This window comes from Nesoenas mayeri, assembly GCF_963082525.1.
Source record: "Nesoenas mayeri genome assembly, chromosome: 1".
Classification (NCBI taxonomy): Eukaryota; Metazoa; Chordata; class Aves; order Columbiformes; family Columbidae; genus Nesoenas; species Nesoenas mayeri.
In genome coordinates, this window is record NC_137541.1 from 73138914 (window position 1) to 73162865 (window position 23952).

The following is a 23952-nucleotide window of genomic DNA, read 5'->3' on the forward strand; positions in this document are numbered from 1 at the left end:
TATTTTTCAAATTTAAATCATTGCCTAATGCTATAGACGACACCTACTGGCCAAATGAAGGCCTGGCACATCCAGCATTCCACAGCCTTCTGAATACTTAGTTATTTCCCCAAACTGCTGACAGGAACAAATCCTCTTTATTCTCTGCAATCAGGTTTTGTTGCACCCCTTACACAGGCAGGCAATTTGTAACTGCTAAGAGAAAGGCCAAAAGTACAAACCCTCAACTTGCTAGAACCTACAGGATAAAAAGTGGCTTTGTGTTTGCAGAGCACGGGATGCCTAAATTGCCCTCCTGAGACTATTACTTTTATCGAAGTCTAAATAGTCCCTCTGTTTTGTAAGCTTTGTAGAGAAGCAGGAAGACCAGAACATTAGGGAAAATACCGTTTACTTTTTCTTACCACTGGTTAATTTCCTTTTGTTTGTCAGGCAACTATAATGATAACTTCGTTAAAGCACCCCATTACCAATCAGTGTTGAAAAATGAAAGAAGCAGTGTGTTGGAGTTCATCAAATACAAGCAATATTAATTACATAGTTAGAAAGAAAACACTGAAAATTCTCATTTTGTGATGCCTAATTATTCACGTTGGGACTAATAATAGACTTTCAACGTATAAAAGTGATATTAGGTTTATTATCCAAGTTGTTGCTCTTATTGTTTTCTAGAGAAACTGATTTGAAGAGCAAATTTCTATCAACTCAAACTGCAAAAGTATGCAGCCCAAACATCAGGGGTACTCTTCTCAAAGTTAGTCTATATTCTGTATTATGCACTTACTGATATAATGCAATGATTAAATTCCAAGTACTCAGAGAAAAGAACCCCATAAGATTATTGCTCCCCATTTGAACTTATAATGAGAAAAAAACTTCCACACACTTTGCATGTGCAGCTATGGTGATTAACTGCATATATTAGATATTTGCAAGCATAATTAGTTAGCTGTCTGCACAACTCAAATTACCCAGGAAACACTTGATTCTCCATGGTAATTGCAAACCTGATGTGCCACAGCTGCCCACACCTTTTTGTGTAAAACCAGACACTCAAATATATGGAAAAATAGTCAGAAACTTTAGTATCTTAAAAATTGATTCCATCTTTATTAACTTAATAGAGAATTTTCTAACAAACCTGTATTCAAATTAAAAGAAAAAAAAAAAAAAAAAGCAAGCTGTAAATTCAGGAGTGGTCAAAAAATTAGCTGTGCATGGTCCCAGAAAATAATGTCACACATGTCTCCAGATTCCCAAAGAAATGACAGATTGGCACGTGGTGTCATGATTTTTTAACATACTAGTTTTTGTTAGCTGCTCAAGTTTAACAAGGGGATTCACATTGACCTATTGGTCTTTGAATGTTCCTGTACATATTCTCCCTTCTTCCCCATGTGATGAGAATATATGGGGCAGTATGCTTCTCCCAACGTCTTTGGTATTTGGAAAGCTATAGAAACTTTACTCTGTATTGACAGTTTTCTTGGCAGGACAGATCCCTGAATATAAAGCTCCCACCAGTTGAGGCACAGAGGCCTTTCTTTCCCTCAGGATTTCATATTCTACTCCATTTTCCTTTCTTGGAGCATTAAGGTAAGATCTCACCAGGCACTGTTCGGGAGCTGAATATATTAGTGTAGAAATCTATGAGTAGTTCCGTGAAGAGATTCAGAGGTACCAGAGCACTCAGGGAGGCTGTTCCTTTCGACGGCCAGACCAGATTCAAACTAAAGACACAGGCCAGGCTGGATGCTGTCATTCTGTTATATATGCTCTCCTGTGAAACCTGGAAAAACATAAACAGTTACATGCAGACACGTGCCCCAGACAGTAAGAGACAAGACATGATCCTGCATGGAAGATGAAACAATGATCGGAGTAGAGCCTGGCCACAAGTACATCACGTTGGCTTCTTCACAGCCTCAGGGCCAACCATGCAGCCAAGAGCTACGGGGGCCACTGGAGTCCATGTCTCTCAAGTACAAGACCAGATATTGGTAAGTCAAGCAAAAAGGCTCAATTGTTTCCTTATGGTATGAAAACCAATTGTTTTCAATCCTTCTATATGGAATCTATTGTTATCTCTGCTGCGGGGCAGGGAAGGATAGCAGAAGCAAACAGGTATTTGCTTGGGTACAAAGTCCTCTACAGAATAAAACTCGAGGACTTCTAAAGTTGTTTGCAAGGGTTTAGAAGGATTTTTTTTCTCCCACTGATACATCACTTCCAAGTACCTCCACATCCACCCAATTATTCTGAAGCAACGCAGGTGAAAATGGACTGTAAGTAAAACACAGCACTGAAATCTGTTCTGCACCTGGATGATGTGTCCTACTTCTGTCTGTGGATGTGAGCCCAGAACTGGGTACCAGGAATATTTTCTTCTCTCTGTGTGAGCTTGGCAGGGAATTTGTGTGTGCTTTGCGGTCTTGCATTGTGTAGTTCGTATCTGAAGCTCCATACAGTCTGGGTGTCATATCTGACAAGCTCTCTGTTATTGTAAAGAGCCAAAAAGCTGAAAGTGTTATTGAATCCTCCTGACCATTCAGCCAGTTCTTCTCAGGCTGATGGTTGCAGTTGTTGATCAATAATCTATAATGGGAAGACCACATAGTCAGGTTCCTCTGAAGCTGTCATCTCAGCACAGAATGGGGAATTATGGGGCAAAATCTCCTGTGTATTCTCTCTGGCTACAATTTCAAGTGGAACAGGAAAGCTAAAACTTCATTTCTCAGTGCTCCTCCATTTCTGTCTTGCCACAAGGCCTCCTGAAAAGGCAGCTCTGTAGTACTGTGAAATGTCTGAGGGCACCAGAGGAAAACCTAAGAAACATTACGATTATGTGAAAACTTCTTACTATACGCATAAACTCCAGTTGCTTCTACCCAGTAATGCAGGTTTCATTCCCCTTTATCTCCTACAGCACAGCCCCAACCTCCTTGGTGTTCTACCCAGCAAGGAGCTTGTTTGCCCAGCCGTGAGGGGATATAACATCCTTTAGACATGCACAGGATGGAAGTCTTTTACTTGGGGGACATGAAGCAGCACTTACACGCCAAAAAATGTAGTATTTTCTTCCTAACTGTATTAATTTTTCCAATAATAGGAATTCTTTTTCCCTCCATGATGTTACTGCTGCTACAAATATTAAAGGCTTCAACTGTTTTTAAGGTCATGAAGCAGGGCTGGATAAAGGAAGAGGTATTAATAAGGAGATATTGGTACCATAAGCACCGTTTCAGAGGATTGACTTCACAACTTGAGAATAAAAAGTCATCAGATTGAACGGCAATGCCTGCCTCATGACCTTATGCAAAACGGACATCATTCTCTCTGGTGTACGAACCACATACAGCCTGCTGACCTTCACATACTGCTCTCAATGCACTATTTAACTACACAGAAAAAACAACAAGCCCACCTTGTTAATTTAATCTGCTTCAGATGAGGTTAGCTCCCAACAGGAGTTCATTATACTGCAGCAGTATAGCAAAAGCTAAGCTACTATCAAAATAACTGGTGAGGGAAAACAATTAGGACAACAACGAGTACCCTGTTAATAAGGAGACAGAGACCTAGGTATTACCCTGAAGGTAGCTGGACAATGACACTGGTGTTTGGATGCTGCTAAATACAACAGTGTTAGGGACTGCGTTCCAGTCCTTGAGTCAAGGGGTTCACACTGGCTGTATCCACGCTGTGTAATGTACTGTGAAACCCCTGTAGATCGAGGACAAATTATTTTTTGGTGTATCTAAATTTCAGCTGGAAATCTCAAAAATAACACAAGAGCTACAGCCCATCACATTGTGTTTTCTATAGCACAAACCCAAAGATACGTACCGTATATCCTAAGGCAAGTACCTTAAATTTATACAGGGCAGGTACTCTGTGATGGCACAGAAGCATGTGGTGTAGTCCTAGGGGACAGTGGAGGGTGGAAGGAGCCAAACCTACTGTGGTTGTCTTTTCTCACTTTTTGGGAGTGCTCCCTAACACACTCCACCCAGCAAGTCAGATACAGGTGCTGTCTTCAAGTGCCAATTGAAATGCATCCAGCTTAACCCAGCTGCTGCCTTTGAATGCCAACATTTTGGCCCAAAGCATCAGCACTGCCACTTGCTGGTAGAGCTAGATTTGTTTTTTCTCTTTAAGTCAACTATTTCAAACAATGCTTCCAACTCCGAGATGAAGTAATTTCTTCCCTTATTGCTCTTTACTACTCCCTGAAAGGAGGTTGTAACATGGAGAGTGTTAGTCTCTTCTCCCAAGTAACAAGTGATAGGACAAGAGGAAATGGCCTCAAGTTGTGCCAGGGGAGGTTTACATTGGATATTAGGAAAAAATTCTACATGGAAAGTTGTCAGGCATTGGAATAGGCTGCCCAGGGAGCTGGTGGAGTCACCATCCCTGGAGGTGTTGAAAAGGCGTTTAGACAAGGTTCCTAGGGACACGGTTTAGTGCCAGAATTATGTTATGGTTGGACTCGATGACCCTGAGGGTCTCTTCCAACTGAAATGATTCTATGATTCCCACCCGCCACCACTCTGTGAACAATTCAAGGAGATGGTCAATGTTGAAATGATTAACATAACTACCCATGACACAGTCTCTCCCCTGAGAGAGAAAATCCTTAAGATAAAATGTATGTCATCTGAGGCAGAGCTACACTGAGCCTTACCTCTGAGTCATCAATCAAGCTGACACTTAGGAATCCAAGGGAGACACATTTCTTCACTCCAAAATGCAAAGCAATCCCTTCCTCAGCAGATACGAGAAAAAGTGTGCAACTGAATCCAACTCTCTCCACAATAACCTTTGCTGGCTTATCAAGGGCTGCAAGCAAGGAAGCCTTGTCACACCAGTCATAATGGCTTCGTTCATCCCCCAGGGGATCAGGCTTCACATCCTCTCAACCCCCTCACTACTCCAATGCCAGATTTCTTTCTCAAACAACACGAACGCACCCACTTCATCTACAAGACTCATAAGCAGCTGATGTTTTCTCCCAACACCAGACCATGTTAAGGGCAGCATGCGGTCAGCTAACCTCTTCATGGGCTACCCCTCTGAATAACCGCACTCCAAAGCTAGGTTCTAGCTAAGAAATACAAACAACATCTTTAGCATTTGGACTAAACCCCTTGACTCCTTCTTTGATTCCCTCACAAAGTTAGTAACCGTCAACTCTGTTTCAAGTGAAAATACACTTGCTCTGTCAATTTGACAAGATAATAAAAGACATTTCTCCAAGGACCCAGAGCATATCTTTGAAGGAATCTTCTGAACATCACATAAAAGTACTGCAACAAAGCATTACACAGCTCCAGTTTGTTGTTTTTTCCCCCCCTTTCATTGGAACATATATAGAAAAATCATTAAATAATGACAGCCTATAGTGAAAGTCACCTAGAAAGATAAAACTTGTACATTGCAAAACTCATACCTGGGAATAAACACAGAAGATGTAGTGCCATTTCAACAAATGCAAAATATACATCTTCAATATCTCACAATAAACACCCAGCTTCCCCCAGCAAAATTGTGATGATTTTTGGATTCCACATACTTGTATCCCAGCACCCTCGTGGATACTGCAGGAGTGAAACCAGACAGCCACTACACTACCTAAAGAACTTAAATACTGAAATACAGAGGGCAGAAACAGCCAATTACCACCACGTTTTAAAAATATAAGGACATCACCATCTCTTTGGCTTCTCAATCGCAATGCTGAAAGGAACTCCACTAAACATTTTCAAAAGAAAATTACTAGATATTAAAATGCCCCCACAAACTGACTGGAAATATAAGTTTCTATCCCCCACTCTCAGCTGCTGTGCAGACGTGCCAACTGCTTGTATCTGCTCATGAGGCTTAGTCATCTAATCCTTCCCAACGTGCCTCACCATCTCCAGCCACCCCCAAGCTTTGCTGTTGCTAATTACACTTTTCAACTGGACAAGCAATTGAGACAAAATATTAATTCAGAGTATTTTTCTTCCAGCTGGTACTTGGGTTTAACTTTGCTGCTTTGGTTACATGTCTGAAGCACAACACATGGGCCCCCAAACCTTGTCCATTTTTTCTACTTGGCCCAAGTTTGATGTTTTGAATTTGGCAGGTTTTTGCAATGGTTCTTCCAGCCAAGTCAGCCACCTTTCCCCTGCAACAGGTGCAACTGTAGGGACAGAAACAAGCAGCAGAGAGGTAGAGGGTGTAAGCATAGAGAGGGGGCTGTGTCAGCTGGTATAAAAATCAAATACATGGTTGCAGAAGCACAATCTAGATAGTATCATTGCCTCTACAAACTTTGCCGATTGTTTAGCTGTAGACCGTCATGGAAAACTACAATTATAGTTTTCTACTATGTGGTTTCTGACTTCAGAACTGGCCTGCCTGCATGTTCATAAATTGGCCTCACTGCACGTCCAACATGAGGCTTGTAGAACACAAACACTTGTTTGTGCACACTCATGTCTTAGGAAACCAGTTGAGCAAGAACGGACATTTTTTACAGACATAATTCAGGGACTGACTTGCAAAAAATGATCTTTGTTTTCCCTCTTGCACGTGGTTCCCTAATTCTGCCCAGGGACCCCAGTCCACTGCAACTCCAGGGGATCCTGCCAATCCCTCTCTAGTGGCCAGACGCGCTGCCAAGTGGGGACAGACGGCTTGGACCTTTCACAACACATTGGGCTCATTATTGGGAAAATCACTGCTAATCTACAGTTAAAGAATTTGGATCCATTTATAAAATTCAAGTCTTTTACTTCTGCAGGAGTTGCACTGTCTTGCTGTAGCACCCTTGGACTAGAAGGAGCTGTTTCATTAAGTAAGGGGGTTGAGACTGCGGAGAAAACGGGGCATTTTTTTCTTCTTCCACAAGCCTGTATCAAACCTGGAGTGTTCAAAACCTGTATGTAGTCATTACAATTCATCCCACTTCATGAAATTACCACAAGTACCTCTTGCACTACTCAAGGCTGAGCTCATGGAAGAATTAAATTGCCTCTTACATCTAAGAAGGTTGAGGCTTGCAGGTAAAAACTAGGATTATTGGTAGAGTGCTCTGTTAAAGTTTGAATTGTGGCAGCTTGTGCAGCACACCAATCTGCAATGAATAGAAATCTCTAGCTCCTAGATTGTTTCACGTTCCCTTGACCTTTCCAAATGCAAATATTCCCTGAGATATTAAGTGTGTAAAGCCATGGATCAGCAAAAATTGCAGATCTGAGCACTAATATCAACTTGACGCTGTGCTTTACATAACAAGGCATACTCAAAAATAATGCTATGTTCTGGTGCCCAATTACAGAAAACACTATGTAGTACTTTTGCACACCTCATTAACACCTCAAGTGCACCGCTCTTAAGAAGCGCGTTGAGATGGTGCATCTATTATTGGAACAAAGTCACTTACACGATTCGTAACGCTGAGGAGAGATATCAGTTGCTAAAATAATAGCAAACGAAGTGCGGATTTCCTTAATAGCTTTAGAGTTCAGCTAAGCAACAGTAAATGAACATGTGAGTATTACAGGAACCTTGCAAGTGCTCTCTGAGTGAGGGTCAGATCAATGTGTTTCCTTTAATCTTGCTTTTCTCTAGTGTTTTCATAGAAGAAGGGATTAAATGTACCTCTTTCTGAAATACACTACTGGCTGGAATATGTAGCCCAAGAACAGTAATTGAGGGCTAATTCCCCCACTGGTGAAAATCAGCATCATTCCACATACATGCTTGCTTTGGTGGGGTCTTAGGACTTCTGAGGGCTAGACTCCAGCAGGGTTAGACTAGATGACCTTTAAAAGTCCCTTCTGACCCGTACGATTCCATGATTCTGTGATCACTTTATTTAGGTGTCAACTACCCCATGATCCTCAATTTTAGGCCTCTTGATTTGAAAAATGCAATCTGGAAAAGGCAATGCACTGGATAATGCAGAAGGGAGGGAAATTCACACTCCTGTTGCTGTCTTTTCCTGCACACAAACTGGCAACCAAAGGATGTCACTAGGCTGACTGTAGAACTGTTTGTAATGGATGTCCCCCAAGTCCCCACACTATTGAGGTTTCCATAAGTGGGTTAAAAAAAAAATCAGCAAATTGAAAAGTAGGACAAAACCCACATGACTTTATTAATCCTGAAGCATACCAAAAAAACCTTGTAAAATGATGTCAAAGTTTTTACTTTAACACTGTAGTAAATTACTGCATGAAAGGCTATTTTAAACAGAAAATGTTATTTTTAAGATTTAATATAAAATGTTTTGCTGATTGTTGTTCTAAAGCTCATTAATACTTCCATAATTTTCTAAACTGACACTAATTTGGTGTTTTAGTTGCTCAAGATTTATACTTTGGAGAAAAAAGGTGATTACACCTTATACCTAGGTTTTCTCTGGCACTGAAAATTACACAACCACTATTTTCAGGCTTTTCTTTACTCCAAAATAGGAAAAAAAAAACAACTCCAAACTAAATCAATACTAAATAACTTTTTAGAATGGGGTATGAATATGGAATCAAGGGGACAGACTTTTAAATATTCCAACACAGGCATAGTTCCATTTAATTTTACACAGTAGTTTTCATTAGATGTAAAGAATTTCAAGGCGAAGGGATGGCCAGATCACCGTTTAGCACTGACTTCCATTAGAACTGGAAGGTTCTGCATCCTGAGCTCACTCCACTGGCATGTACTGCACAATCACCTCGCCACACTTTTAAAATTCTTCAGTGTTGTTTTCTCTGGAGATTTTCAATGCTGAATTACCAGGAACAGATTTAGAAAGAAAAGACTGGCACTACTTTGTAAATTTTGTCTATACTCACCATATGAAGAAAGCATATCAGGTATTTCAGAACAACGTAATTGTGTTCAGGAAGTCCTTGAATAATTTGTTTGCATCTGGTGACTCGTAAACAGCTCTCCACACCTGAAATATCAAAGTCAGTATTAATTTCACTCAAAACCATCAAAATATCACCAAGAAATAACCCCTTATTTACATCTGCTGGAATTTGGATATCTATCTGTAAAACTAAGCGAAAAATTCTGCTCTACTAACCTCTATCACCAATGTAACAGTTAGGGTTATCTTTTTAAATGACTCTACCATATTTTCTATTAGTATGTATATGGCTAAGACTAACTTTCAGAGGGTTTTCTCAGTTCAGGGAAACAATCAAAATAACTTTTTTGCTAGAGAGGACTTTCGAAGGTCTTGATTTGAATCTCATTTTCCACGCACTGAATACAGACATCTACATTTTATGCCCTAATTTTGTTCTTGCTCAGACACAGTCCTGTCCAAAATGCTCTTTTGGCATTCTACTAACTTCAAAAACACTTCTGCAGGAAACTCTTTTATCTTGGCAAAGATTTGAGATGGCTACTTGGGTGGGTGAGAATTTTCTGGAGATGAATCTAAGCAGGTTCATTAACTCATTTTTACAGATGGGCAAAACCAGAACTGGACCCCGAACTCCTTGCATCATCTAGATAGCCTGGGTGAAAGTTACACTAACACTGGATTGTATTTCAAATGCCGTTCCAAGTGACTTTTTTTTTTTTGGGGGGGGGGGGGGGGGGGCGGGGCGAGGAGAGGGAATATTGTAATTATTTTAGCACAGGAGTTTTAACACCAATTGGAACATAAGTCTAATGATGACCACCATGCCAGACTTAACCAGCCCATTTGCACTGGTGCTTTTTCTCTGTATGTTTCATTTCTCTTTCTCCCTGACACAGCCAGAGGTGTGCATAAGTATGTGTGCATGCACAAAATTCCAGCATGTTAAACATTACCTTAAGCTGAATTAAATACATGAAGCTATACTGTGGTGAGCTGACATTTTTCCTACCACAAAGCTACCAGTTCCCATAAAACACAATAGTCCGAATCCAAAGAATTTTTTTGTCAGCATTCTGCCTAGTAAATAATGCAGGAAGTGTAGCAATATTGGGTAAAGGAACTCTTGTTAGCACTTTTCATGACCAAAGAAGTTCTTTGCCAATTATAAGCTTTAAGGTTTTATTATTTTTTTTAGCCAGTCACTCAGCTCATTTATTTCACAGCTCCCATCAATAAGTCTTTAAAAATACATTTCAGATGAGACACTGAAAATAAAAATTTCACTATAATTTCTAAGTACTGTAAAGCAGAGTTACTGTATTTCTGCGTTTGCGGGTTGAGAGACGTAATAGATACATCACCCACCGCTCTGGTGTCTTCCAGAAGACAGAATGAAAATTTTCAAATCATCCCAAGACAGCTGTCTGCAATCACATCTCTTCAAAGCTCCCTTTCGCACTGTCTCCACAGAGAATATGCCTTTGCTGCAGTCCAGCTTGGCTCTCAAGCTTAAGATCTTTTAAAATCAGGATATCACCACAGCAACAAGATGAGACAGTGGACATCACGCTGCATAGCAAGGAAGCCCAAGGAGAAATTATCCTAAACCTCCACTTTTCAATGTATTTTGTCAACATTTAGAACACCGGGAAACAAAAATGACAGGGAATGAACATTTCATAGGCGCTTTGCTAAGCAAAACCTCCCCGTGTTCCCAGAACAAAGCAGTGCTCTCAGATTCTTTTCAGACTTATTCTCATTTTTCACTTTGCTCTATCACAAAGTAACATTATTATCATGTCCAAAAAGTCAGCACAAGATTAATTCAGTAAAAATTAGCATTCATACATCCTTTTTCCAAATTTCCCCTATTCTTTCCTTTTCTGAGTGACTATCCTTAGTCCCTCCATTTCTATCACCTTCCTGTGAATAGACCTGTTTTTCTCAATACTCTGAGATATTTATTGAGTGAATAGATGAATCCTTTATTTGGAAGATGGTGATCTTGCAAGGAGCAAAACAGTACAGAACTTCAGAGGATTTTGAACTTAACCTGATTAAGTATTTTAACGGAAATACGTGAATAAAGTTGATATGAAACAGTATGTGCAGATGCTAGTGATGGACATAGTATAAGAATTTTACCTAGAATACAGAATATCTAGGTACAGTAAACTTGCTGTATTTCTACACTTTGGAAACATGTAGCAATTGAGATTTATCCCCAGCCTGAAGTATTTTAGTGCCCTACCCCAACAGCAACAGTCATTATAGTGATGATAACCTACACTTTGCAACAGCATCAGCCCGTGGTTACTAGGGGTATGCTAACAAACTATGTTGGAAGCCATACTGCACTTAGATATAATTTCCTGGAAAAAATGTGTGCTTGTGACTGGAAGCCCTATGGGTGGCAAAATAGCAGACTCTACAAGTACTGGGTACCAGCTCCCACATATCTTGGGACCTCAGATATTTGAGCCCCATATATTAGAGAGCTGCATTACCAGCATTATAAACTTCTACTTCCTGAAAAAGGCCAGATAATTAAGATGTTGTAATTCATAGTTCTATGTGATATCAAATCTTCAGACAATCAATGTCTTCTCATGGCTTTAGATCCTTTCTTCCCCAATATTTTATCCCATGGGAATTGTTGCAATAATATCAATCCCCTCTCCACAACAAAAACAAAGAAAAAAAAAAAGGGAAGAAGCATACAAATGTCTAACTAAATTTTGTTTCCACAATTTTGCCAATTCTGCTGCTAAAACTAAAGCTGCTTTGATGATAACTTGTACCACTGAAACTGCCTCATTGCTGTGCCATGACATAAAAATGAAGTGAGAACTCTGACCCAATTCTTAATAATACAGTATGATATGTAGATAAACCTTGTAAAAAAACGGGTCTTGGTAACCCTGACCACCTTGCTGTGGTACAGATTATGAGGTTGCCCAACCATTGTTGCAGTGAGGCACTAACAATATTATATACCCACAAATGTGCCATGGTTACCAAACAGCAGTGATTACGAATTAGTCAGGTCTGTTCAACTTGCTGTATAAATTTTTCTAAAATTTATACTCACTGGTGATTCCGAGGACGTGGTCATAACACTCAAACGTTAGTAATGGCTGAGGGAGTTCCCTAAGGAAAGTCTTTAGGATAACAGCAGGAATATGGATATCATGATAATCATCAAAATTCACAGACTTGCCTAAAAGGAGAAAAAGAAGAAAAAAGGTGTTCAATTGTATGTTTTACTTTTTCTTTAAACTACTGCTTAAAAACCATTTCACAATACATTTTGAGCAGAAAATCTCTTGGCTTTCTGCTGCCAGTAATTCCTGGCATTTTATTAATCTTGCTATAAGCGATTCTCCCCATAAAGACATTTCATAAAATGACTTCACAGGGAAATCAGTGACTTTCAAAATTACTGCACTACATTTCATAAATTATAGGTAAAATAATATTTCTTTGCCATAACCATGGCAAAATGACACAGAGACATTATACTTTGTAACTGCAGTAAAGCACATACAGGCAATAAGAATGTTATGAAAAAAAGAGACCATTTTTGACTCAAACCTTGTTGTTCATTAGCTGCTCTGGATTTTGTAAGCTCTGGTCTGACATCAACTGATGACTTGCAACTCAGTAAGCATTAAGTGCCTGATGCTATCTTTCAGGTTTCTGTACTAGTGCTCTTATTATTTTATGTTACAAATGGGTTTTATGATTAACTAATTATAATATAAGCTTACCCTGATTGTAGAGTTTCTGAACATCTTTGATAGTCTGGATGCTGGCTGACCTTCTGAAGAGGCCCTCTACCTGTAGTCCTGAAAAAAACAATTAATGCAGGTCTCACTTTCTTTTTTTTTCTGTATAGGTTAAGTCAAAAACAGAAGACCAGGTTTGGGAACAAAGCCACTTGATACACACATTTTTTGGAAATAAAGTCCTTGAGAATAGAATGGAGGATCAAATAATGTTTCAGCATCCTACAGCACTTTCTTTAACATGTCTCTTAGAAATACTGCCACCCTTCCTTAAGTGTTTTAGAGTGCCTTGCTAACTATAATTTTTCTTTAAAAGTAGCTTTCAATTGCACCTAATGACATGGAAGCAGGAGATTTAGATTTACCAGGCTGCTTATGTACTCACTCTCAACTAAGCCTATCTGACAACTGAGCCCTAAACCATGCCTGTAAATCTGCTGTTCTTTTAAACTAAAGATTTAAACCTTTAGCAAGCTAAAGAGTGTATTTGCAAAGACTCCCTAAGCTCCCCCCTTCTGTCAGTGGGTGAGGCCACCCATTAGGCTGAGGAATGTTCACAGGATCTTTGGATGGAGGAGCCTGTTTCTGAGCACTGGAGGGATCCTGGCCTCCCCAGCCTAAAGGTATTTTGGGGCAGACGGCTGCTCCTTCCACCTCTCTCTGAGAGTCAGTGAGACTTAACAGTCTGCCTGCCCGCGGTATTTTGAAAAACCAGATTCTAGTCTTGAGGTACTTCTGAAATATTTATCGTACATCTCCTGGAGGGCATCTATCTACTTTGCTTTCATGTCTTGGAGTAACTGAAATCTGACTTCAGCTACAGAGGAAAAACTTCAATAAAATGCATCCAATCAAGGATCTAATTTGGATCACAGCTTTCAAGATAAGTTATTTATCTGAATTACTTTGCAAACCAGGATGAGGACAAGAAGTGTTACTTTTCTTGAAACTTGTAGCAGTTTTTCCTTTTGGATTTGGTAAAATCATCATGTCTCTATCTCTCTTATTTTCTTCAGTTTGTGCTGTTCCTTCCACCCAGCAGGTAATGCAATCTGGCTCACATATAGTCTCACTTGGAGATTGTTGCTGGAAGCAGAGTAATCTAAAATATCAGGCTCTGCTGGTCTGATGCAACACAAAATTGCTGATGTTTTGAGAAGAGTGGCAGACTGCCCACTGACTTGGAGGGACTGCTCTGTGTGTCTTTATGTGTGTGTTGGAAGATCAGATTGACTTTATTTTTTCATGCTTATCTTTCAGAAGGTAAGTAGTCAGACTGAAATCAATGCTTGTGTATTTCAACTAAAGCACACATGCATCTATTTGTATGACCAAAAAAACTTTACAGTGTTCTAGAAAAATGTTGATTCATACATTAATAAAAGCTACCTAGTCATTCTTGTAAATTCACCCAGGGTGCATGGATGTTTTATGCAGGTGAAACTAGTAAATTAATACAAAATTTCTTAATGAACTCATTCCTTACAGAATAATGTCTCATTGTTCATATGAATTTAGATCAGTATACTAAAATAATTATGTACTATTGAAGTAAATTTTCATAGATACATTTCTGAGGCTTTTGCAAAGAATCCCAAACTCTACTTCAAAGTGCTCCACTGACCAGATTTAGAGGCTCAGCTGGAGTTCAGCTGAACACATCTCCTAGTTACTTTCTAAGCATTTATGCCCTTCCCTCTTAAATTCCAGGTTGAATATTAAAACTTTAGCCCATGTACTCAGTTCTGAGGGAGTATGACATCTCAAACTACAATATTCAAGAAGGACATGTGTGGTTACTAAAGGAGCCAAGCAGACAATAATTATGATCTACTTGACTGCTTGCTTTATTCCCAACCACGTCATGTTTCAGTTTGATAAAGTTACAGCAAATGGCATCACTGTAGTAAAACTGTTCCATTAGATTTATAGCATAACCTGTCTAAAGATGCGGTTTTGCAAGTGGCAGCTGTGAACAGCTGTTTCATCAAGGCATTGCCCCCAGCAAACAAGAAATACAATAATTTCTTGAGAAACTGCAGAATATTCTGCTGGCTGTCAGTGGACTAGAGGTTTTCCTTAGAAACAAGTCTTTCAGAAAATGGACATCATAAATGCTTGCAATTCAGTTTGCAGGAATTGGTTTAATAGTTAATGCTTTAATCTGATATGAATCTCACTGTATAAACTACAAAGTAATAAATATCAATTTTTAACATGTTTATGCCTTTATTGGCTAAGCTTTCAAGAGTCTAATTAAAGACATCAATCTGTAGTGCAGACAGCAGCTGTACTGCATCCCATCAATGTTACCGTAATAGCACATAACACTAAGCTCTTACTGGATATGTTTCTTAGAGATCTGAGAGGGAAAATAGCAACTTTTATCCTCATCTGCAGAAATGTGGGAGACAGGTGATATCTGTGCTTCAACCAGAACTCATTTTCCCGGTCAGCTGAAACTGAATCAATATACAGCAATTTGTTTGATCACAGGTGGCAATAAGCCAACTACCAATGCAGGTATCTCCAATGCTTCTTACATTTGTGGGTAACCTATCTAAATGACATGACACTAATTAAATGTATGTCAGTGCAATTGTTAGGGAAAAGAAGCTATATTCTCCTTCTAAAGTAAAAGAACTGCAACAGTAAAGAGCCACTTTTTTTTTTTTTTCCATAAAAGATGCTCACACCAGAAAATAATATAGCAATCTTTAAATGAAGTATGGGTCATAACTTCAGCCTACTAGTAAACAGAAATATGAGTCAACAACAATTACGCTATTGAAGGGTAAAAATGATGAGCCTGGGTACAGAGACAGCCCTTTTGCAACATATTTTTCTGACTTCTGTGAAGCATATGAACTGAGCAGGATGATATTTTTTAAAGTATGTAAGTCTATTAATTGCTCTCAGTGCTTTCTGTGTTTAGGCAGGGCAGAGAAAAGCTCACTGGAAAAATGGTTTGAATTATGGTGTTTCCCACGTCACATAACCTGAACAGTATTAGTGAAGGTGCCCAACCAGAGTCTCATAATAAGAGATGGGGGGTGGGGAGAGGGGAGGAAAGGGACCTGAAGCCTCTCGTTGGTTATTCTACTGTGAGGGATAAATACACAGCCTTATACACAGTCACATAATACTTTCTCCAAATCTGTCTCTTCCTTTTCAGACACGAGGGGAAAAAAATCCCCAGTTCTTGGAACTACTATAATTAAACTAACACAAGGTGCCCACACTAAAATAAAGTCAATCACTTTGGTCATCTTCTTCCATACAAAATACGTGCCAGAGCCAGCAGAGTTACAAGATGAGGAAACAAAACTGGCTGAAGACAACCCTGGTCATTGCAGCTCAAAGCATTCCTTTTTGTCCTTTTTAAAAAAATAATTTTAAAATAGCCTATTTGATTTTTGCTAGTAGTGTTCTTCAATCAAATCCAATTTACAGTGTGACTCATGTCAGCTGTGTCTTTAAAGAGAATTTTTGTGTGTGTGTGTGTGTGTACAAGTTGTACTATTTTGCCAGTAATAGCATGGGTAGCACAGTCCGTAGAGAACACCAGCCCTGGAGCAGCAGCGCTTGCCAGAACACTGCTGGGGGATGATTGACACGAGCAGCCAGCCTGGGTTTTCCAGTTCTGATAAACACGCAGCTGCATGTCACTCACATATCCCATCAATGCCGCAGAGCCGCTGTGGAGATAACTCAGCATAAACTGCTCCCGGCCCCTCACCAAAAAATATAAATAGATATAGAGATCAGTGGACTTTTGCTACCGTGCACTAAACTCTCCAGACCAAAGAGAGGGAAATTTTATTTTAAATATTAAGTACTATACAGAAAGACACAATATGTGACCTGTGAGGCAACCATCTGTATTCAATGAAAAGCGATTCTGTGATTGAGAACTTAACTGAGTAATTATTTGTCAGTAATCATAAAGGAAAACAGGCAGGCACTTCATTCCACATTGAAATAAGATGGCTTTTACCACAGTCGAGAAAATTTCACAACACAATGACACAACTGTGTCACATTCTGAATTAATAAACTGTTGCTAAAAATACTTAACCCTCTTCTACCTCCCCAATCAGTTGTCCCAAGGGAAAGACACAGAAAATCAAAACTGATAAAGAGAAATTAAAGCAACACATGCAGTCACATCACCGAAAACTTGTCAAAGGAAGAGAGATGAGAAAATTACATTCTTTTTCTTTCAATCATCCTTGATTTGAGGGTTGCTGGCATCAAAATTCTTTGTTAATTTGTCTGCTTTCAGAAGAGAAATAGCAAAGAGTGAGCATCTGAATTCCTTCTGTCCCAGATTGAGTTTGGAATTTATTTATTTATTTATTTAGTCTGGGGTCCTGCCAAATCTCAGGAAGTGTCCATCCTGATTTGGAAGCAGTTTTCATTCTCATTAATACAATTGATTTAGACATCTTCTGGCAGATCATCTAATTCTAGTAAGATTCCCTTTTAAAAATCAGAACGAATTTATTTCTAATATGAGGACTGATGAGTTTATAGCATATTTTAATTATTTCTAACAATTTTCAGTGTAACATCTTACACGCCCAAAGGAGTGGCAATTGTGAACTTTTATGCTTAAGACAAATTTGAGATTTTTTTTGTTTAAAGGTAGAAAACAGTACAAGTTTGAGGAGGAGATTGCACAGCCTTCCCTTCACCTGTACTCTGTGCAACAAATACTGAACAAGTGAGTGTGATGTCTGCAGTTCGTGAAGATGATTTGCACAGCGGGAAGGTGCCCAGCAGATCAAGGGCAGAGGGGAAGAGCAGGGACATTTCCAGCCCCCCCTCCCCTGAAAGCAGCAGCAGCAAGAATGTAGAACTGTGCATCTCCCCCAGAACCCAAAGTGTATTTGTGTCCTTACAGTTTTGAACAGCATAGTGTCTAGCCTTTGGATTTATGAATGAATATTCTCAGTCTACACTTGGCACCTCAGAACATAATTTATTTACAAAGCCTCAGCACCAAAACCACAAACTGTGCTTATTACAAGGTTCATTTTTAGTTGATGGCACATGAACCAGTCTTGGGATTTATCTAATCTCCACAAACCCTAGGTAAAAACATTCATATGAAAACAAAAGAGCCAAGAACTCAGAAATGTTTATATGGTCAATGTCAAGCTTTCCTGGTGTTGCATTTTTAAAAGATATTTGATTGATCACAAGAAGTGGAGGCCAGGAGGCAAACTCGCTAAGCTGCTGCAATCCAAACATATTCAGAATGCATAACCATCCATCTCTACCCATTCTGACAACCACCACCAGGATGTATTCATTCACATTAAAAAATGGAACCAAAACTTTCTCCGTCAGCAAGATTTGTTGTGCTTCATGGAGGGGATGAGGAGGAGAGATCAATCACTGTTTATCACTGCTTCTGCTATTGAACAGATAAAGTACAGGTTTAGTTGTCACTATAATCATACCATAGCACATTTATTACTTTATCATTAAACTTCTATAGCATGGTTATTACCATTTCATTTAGAAGTCTTAGTCATCACCCAGGACTCTACCACTTTCCTGTGGTATCACGAGCCAACAGTGAACAAAAACTTTGTGCTGCAAAGCACTTCCAGTCAACAAAAGAGATGAGGTAAGAGAGAAAGGCCAAGCAACATGGGCTACTGTGAAATAATTTTCCTATAGGGCACAGTTATCTTTTCTGCTTTATAATTCTGTAGTGTGATTCCTTCACTGTGAGTTTATTGTTCAATCACTTCCAAGCCACTGCTGATCTCACATGGTCTCAGTTCTCTAAGCAATTTTTTGTAGCTGTTTCCTTATATGGCCATTCTATAGAATGCAACTGTTATCAAATTTTGGAAAATTTAGTAATAATCCCAGCAGGTTATCTTAGGTTTTAAATTGTTTAAAACACAGACAACCATGCTCTCTAAACCAAAACACATTAATAATCCTACCTACATATTTCAAATGCTGTTTTGCATAAGACCAATACAAATAGCAGTATATTAATATTAAAGATATGCTTGAGCAACATTCCTGTCCTTTGTAACCTATCCAGTATCTTGATGCAGGTTTGAACAGTGACATTTATACCTGCTATAATTAATCAAAAATTCCCCTTCAAGCTATTGCCCGACCTCCAGATGCTGGGGAATTTGCAACCAAAATATGGATTTTGCTGTGCAGTTTTATTTTTAGTGTGTACCAGTTAGTACACTCAAACTGTGGGTCAGAGTTCAAAACTAAGAGGCTGTGGTGACTTGTACTAATACAGACCAAAATAAACACCAAAACCACCATCCACACACCAACAAACTTTTCATTTATTACAATACCTTATATTCAATCTGTAACCTGCTTTTCTAGAAAAAAAATACATGTAAGTAAGCGACATGAAAGGCAACTTCTGCTGTGACATCTTATTAAAGTGTAAGAGCGGAAGTGCATTTCTGAACCCTGAAGCCTAGGAGAGATGAAACTGCTGTGGAGGCTGAGCAGCTCTGAAGCATTGGTCTGAGTATCACCAGCAGCTTCAGCCACCGGCAAAACCCTGTACCTGGGCATTAGAGAAGCCATACGAAGATGCATCCTCTGTAGCGTGGCATTACTTATATCCCTGGTTACCAAAATGTTTGGTTAGAAGTGTGTCGCGGTCTAACCCAAGCTAGCAATACAACCAGGATAGCTGCTCACTCATCCCCCTCCACACCCCCCAAAGAGAGAATCAAAAGGGAAGGGAGAAGCCTGGATTGAGATAAACACACTTTAATAAAATAAAATTATAATACACTACCAGTAAATATATATATAAAATAGAAATAGAATATAAAATAAAAGACAATCAATGCAATTCCTCCTGAACTCTGTCCACGTCAAGCAGCCAGTCCCAGGAAGCAGCACCTGGTCCCAAAGCTGATCTCGGAGAGAGAAAAGAGGAAAAAGGCAGAAAGGCCCAGAGTCCTCTGCAGGATGGCGAAAGGCCTACCTAAATGTTCCGAACTGAACTCCCCTGGCTCTAACAAAAAGAGTGAAGAGAAGTGAATGTGAGAGAGAGACCGGAAGATCCCGACTCTCCTTATATATGAAGCATGACACTAATGGGATGCAGTACTCTTATTGATTGCTCTGGATGTCAGTCAAGCTCTGCCCCATCCATGCTCCCCTTCTCAATGCCTCACACCTGTGGGCAGAGCGGTCAGAGTGTCCTTGGCTCTCAGACCATAGCAATTAAAAACATTAACTTTGTGCTGGGGTGTTATCTCTTGTTCTCAAACTAAGTCCAAATAATGACCATGCTAGCTATGAAAAAGAAACGTTTCTAACTGCATGAAGAAAATGAACTCATTTTCAGTCAAACCAGCACAAAGTGACAGCCCCCATTTGCAGTCTCCCTTCAGCACTGAACAGTTTGCTGAGGACACATGGGGGCATATTTACCAGAGAAAGAAAATTACTGCCCTGTGGCATAAACTGGGCTTTTTGGAGGAAAGGGCCTGTGAGCAAAGCATTTAGATCATTACTGCCAAAGGAATGACACCAGGTTAGAAACACATAAGGATTGTTCTGACAAGAGAGTGAATATTTAATTAAGAAAGGTAATTTCTCATGGCATGGTAGAAATAAGGTACTACATATATATAAATCATCTTATTTAGTGCAAGTCAAGCCTTGCATTTATAAACTAGACAGATGAACAGGTGGTTGTTTTGAGGCTGAGTATAGAAAAAAAAACTCCTCTGGTTTGTTGGTTACTATTATAAGAAGATAGCCACAGATGTGCTGTGGTAAACCTTCCCTTCCTTTTCGGCCTGATTAAATCATCAGGTGGGTTCAGGATGCTACTGACACATTATTTCCGAAATAAAGAGCACTTCTCTGGTTTAGTCCAGAGGATGAACTGTGGGGCTTAGTCTTAATGAGCTGATGATTTTCTTAAACACTCAGAACTCATTTTAGGCAACCAATTCTTCCCTGTGAAAGCTAGTAGGAGTTGAAATTAAGCATTTAAAAATTCAGTATTAAAGCTTCAAAAACATTTTTCACTCTAAAGTGGAGCTAGAATGAAAGTGGTGTAATGGCTGCTTTCTCTTCCTTTGTTGACAAAATAACTTGAAAATTATTATAGAAACTCAGTTTATTATGTTTATTGTAATAGTATCTGAGCCATCAGCCATAACAGATCTCATGTATATAATGCAAACGGATGTAGAGTAATCTCTGCTTATGGCAGATTCTTTATTCTCTGTTAAGGTACTGGGTGACTTACTAACTGGACCCAGTGAGAGTCATATTGCTCAGAAACAGCTATCTAAATATGCAGCCAGATAAGTACATGAAGAAGAAACCCACACTCACTGTCATAATGCAGATTTGGCTGCTGGAGATGAGGACATGCTTGCTGCTGTCAGAGCCCACTCAATAACTCAGTACAAGAAGGGGGAGTTTTGGCTTATTCGTACAGATGAGGACGTCTCTGTGCTGGGAGGAACACTTCTGCCAACAGTGTTCTCTGAAACTGAGGCAGAAAATGTAAACATCAAGCCAGAAAAATGTGACATAAAGCAATTTGTCAAAGGGATTGGAGTCACTAAGGTGAAAAAGGCTGGATGAACTTTAGAGACTAAAATTTTCCTTAGCCTGCTAGCACACTATTGCAGGTTGGTGCTTAGCTTGGATACCACCACAGCTCCCGCATCAGATCTGTTCAAGAAATAAAAGCCTGAGCAGTACAGAATGCACTTAACAGGTGTCAGAGGGTCTCTGAAGTTTCAAGAAATCTTAGCCCTGTCGATGAAGAATGATTTTGCAGGAGCTTCTGTGATCTAAGTCAGAGTTTCAGAAACTGATTTCAGGTACTTAGACACGAGAATGTAGCAATGGGAAGAAAGAGTGGAAATACCACATTTAGGGTGAAAACCAAAACCCTTTCCTTGCTAATCCTGTGAGGCTGGAAACCATGCCAAAATCAAATGGAACAGGGTAATGACAGTGAATTTTTGTCACTTCCGGATGATGAACTGAAGCTTTCTCTGTGCTCACGGCCACGTCTGGAGTGCAAAGAACGCTGCCAGTCAGCCTCCCGGGGCTGTCAGCACGGGAACCGACACTCGCTGACGCTGATGGCAGAATTGAGATATTCCAGATTTAGAGTTAAAATCATAGCAGACAGCAGGTACAACAGATACCTGCATGCTTATAATCAAGTGCAAAAAAATGCATGTCTATCACCTACTGGTTAACAGCCGTGCCATGGCAGGTACTTGGCTTTCAAGCATCAGCTGGCTGAGAATGTCAGAAAACACTCTACCTGACAAGCCATCTCTCCTTAGAAATCTGATTTGTGGAGATCTCCTTATGATGGGGAATATGACAGCTCCAAGCAAACTGGGCTTGGTTGGAAAATATCCATGTTGACACAGCCCATGTCCTTCTTTCCTAGGGGCACAGAAGGACAGAGAGCTGGGGTAAAAATGAGACAGCTGGCAAGTGCATGGGCTGGGCTATGAGTCAGTGGCCAGCCTTACCAAGCCACTGACTTGCGTAGATGCACAAAGTAGGACAAGGGCTTTGTTGGGGAGTATCATCACATTTCCTCAGAGACTATTCTTTACAAACTGTGCTGATATTGCATTGAACAGATGAATTGTTAGCCAAAAAAATGATGAAATTTGGAGAAAACCCAAGGATGATTACTGCCTTGAGAATAACAAACATTTTATCTAGGAGAAATTCTGCAATGATAAGGTTGAGCCAACTCTTTCTTTTACCACAACCATGAGAGCTAAAATTTGGGGTTTTTCCCTGTACTGCGCAGTTGGCGTTACTGCGTCAGAAAGCTGTGGGTATCTGAGCTGGACTCAGGAACTGGTGAGAGGGATGAGAATGGGATTGGTGCAATAGTGATGGGACAAAACACTCAGAAAGAACAAAAGCAAGATATGGAGGAGGTTTTGTGTCAGATCAGTGTAAGAATTACTAGTTACTGATCATCAGCACAATATAATGATGGCCATAAATCTCCTATTGCTTTAAAATCTTTAAATAGGTCCAAGAAAGTGCCAGATATGCAAAGCCCTCCTCCCAAGCACAGGCAAAATTTTAATTAACATTTTAGTGACTAAATTTTCACTCAATTTCTAAATAATAACAGCTGTGAGAAGTAAAGATGCTAGTGTACATTTATCCTCATTTTAACTCTCTTGACTCCTGTGATTGCTTAGGAAGAGGTATTTGCCTATTAAGATAAGCTAAATATATGTAAGGAAGATTGTTTCGTAACAATTTAAAACATGAAAAAAAGTCTGGCTTTCATCTGCAGATGGGGCATGCACCGATACACTACACAAGCTCTAATTATCCACTTACAATTATAATTAAAGGGATTGTGTCAAGCTGCCAGTCACTTGCCTTCAGCAGTCTTAGCAGTGAACTACTTACATTCCCTCTATCCAACCACAATATTTGATACAAGCTACACCTGCAAAGTTTTCCTCATTAGCACCAGCCTGGAAACAGCACATCCAAACAGCTTTATAGTGGAAATCCTGAATTTGGACCAAGAGTCTTTCAGGGAAGTTTACTAGGAACTCTTCATCTACTGCAGATGAGTAGATACCTTTAATAGCGGAACTGGCCCTACTCCAGCACTTGGCCTTGGCTGCTGCAGGAATTTTGAAGATCAATCAGCTATTTTAGGAGGCAAGGAGCATCCCTATAGATGCTCTGCTCCACTGCTTGCGAACTGTAAGCAGGTATCCACTGCCGTGGATATCTCTCTCATTCTCCTATGCATACCATTAATCAGCTTCACTCAAGGTATGAAACCCAAACCAAAATAAAACAGGCACTTATTGAAATTTCTTATAATACTTACCATGGGGGAAGGCAAAATAGAGGAAGCATACCCTAGCAATGAGGGCAAGACACTAAGTATCTCATTTGTCCTCATTTAAATCAGTATGAGCTCGCACCGATTTAAATGAAGTCAGAATTTCTCTTGAGAATCAGCAATAAAGCTGAGGAGCAACACTTTTCTTGCCCTACTCCCCCCTTTTGTCTTCACAAATGTGAAGCTTATTCAGTACAAGTTTTTTAAAAGTTTGAAATTTCTCATGCATTGTTCAAATAAACTCAAACTTAGGCCAAACCCTAGTGGCAAGAGTTAAAATGAACAGATATCAATGACACATACTATTTGAATACTGAATGAAAAATCTACCTTGTTCAGAATGACAGCTCAAGGATGCAAATTAAGAATTGGGATTATTGTGGGATATAGGTTTTGGG

The 23952-nt window shown here is 39.6% G+C and overlaps 1 protein-coding gene across 1 annotated transcript in view; it reads right to left on the reverse strand.

Annotated features, from left to right (window-relative positions):
• Positions 1-1591: 1591 nt before the first annotated feature.
• ARHGAP8 (Rho GTPase activating protein 8) overlaps positions 1592-23952 on the reverse strand; it is a gene marked incomplete at its 3' end in the record, with an annotated part of 60778 nt that continues 38417 nt past the window's right edge. Inside the window, exons 9-12 of the mRNA XM_080364041.1 lie at positions 12637-12714; positions 11958-12086; positions 8844-8947; positions 1592-1789 (exon numbers count right to left, since the gene is read on the reverse strand). Of these exons, the coding sequence (XP_080220167.1) occupies positions 1592-1789; positions 8844-8947; positions 11958-12086; positions 12637-12714 (509 nt within the window). The remainder of the gene's footprint in view (positions 1790-8843; positions 8948-11957; positions 12087-12636; positions 12715-23952) is intronic.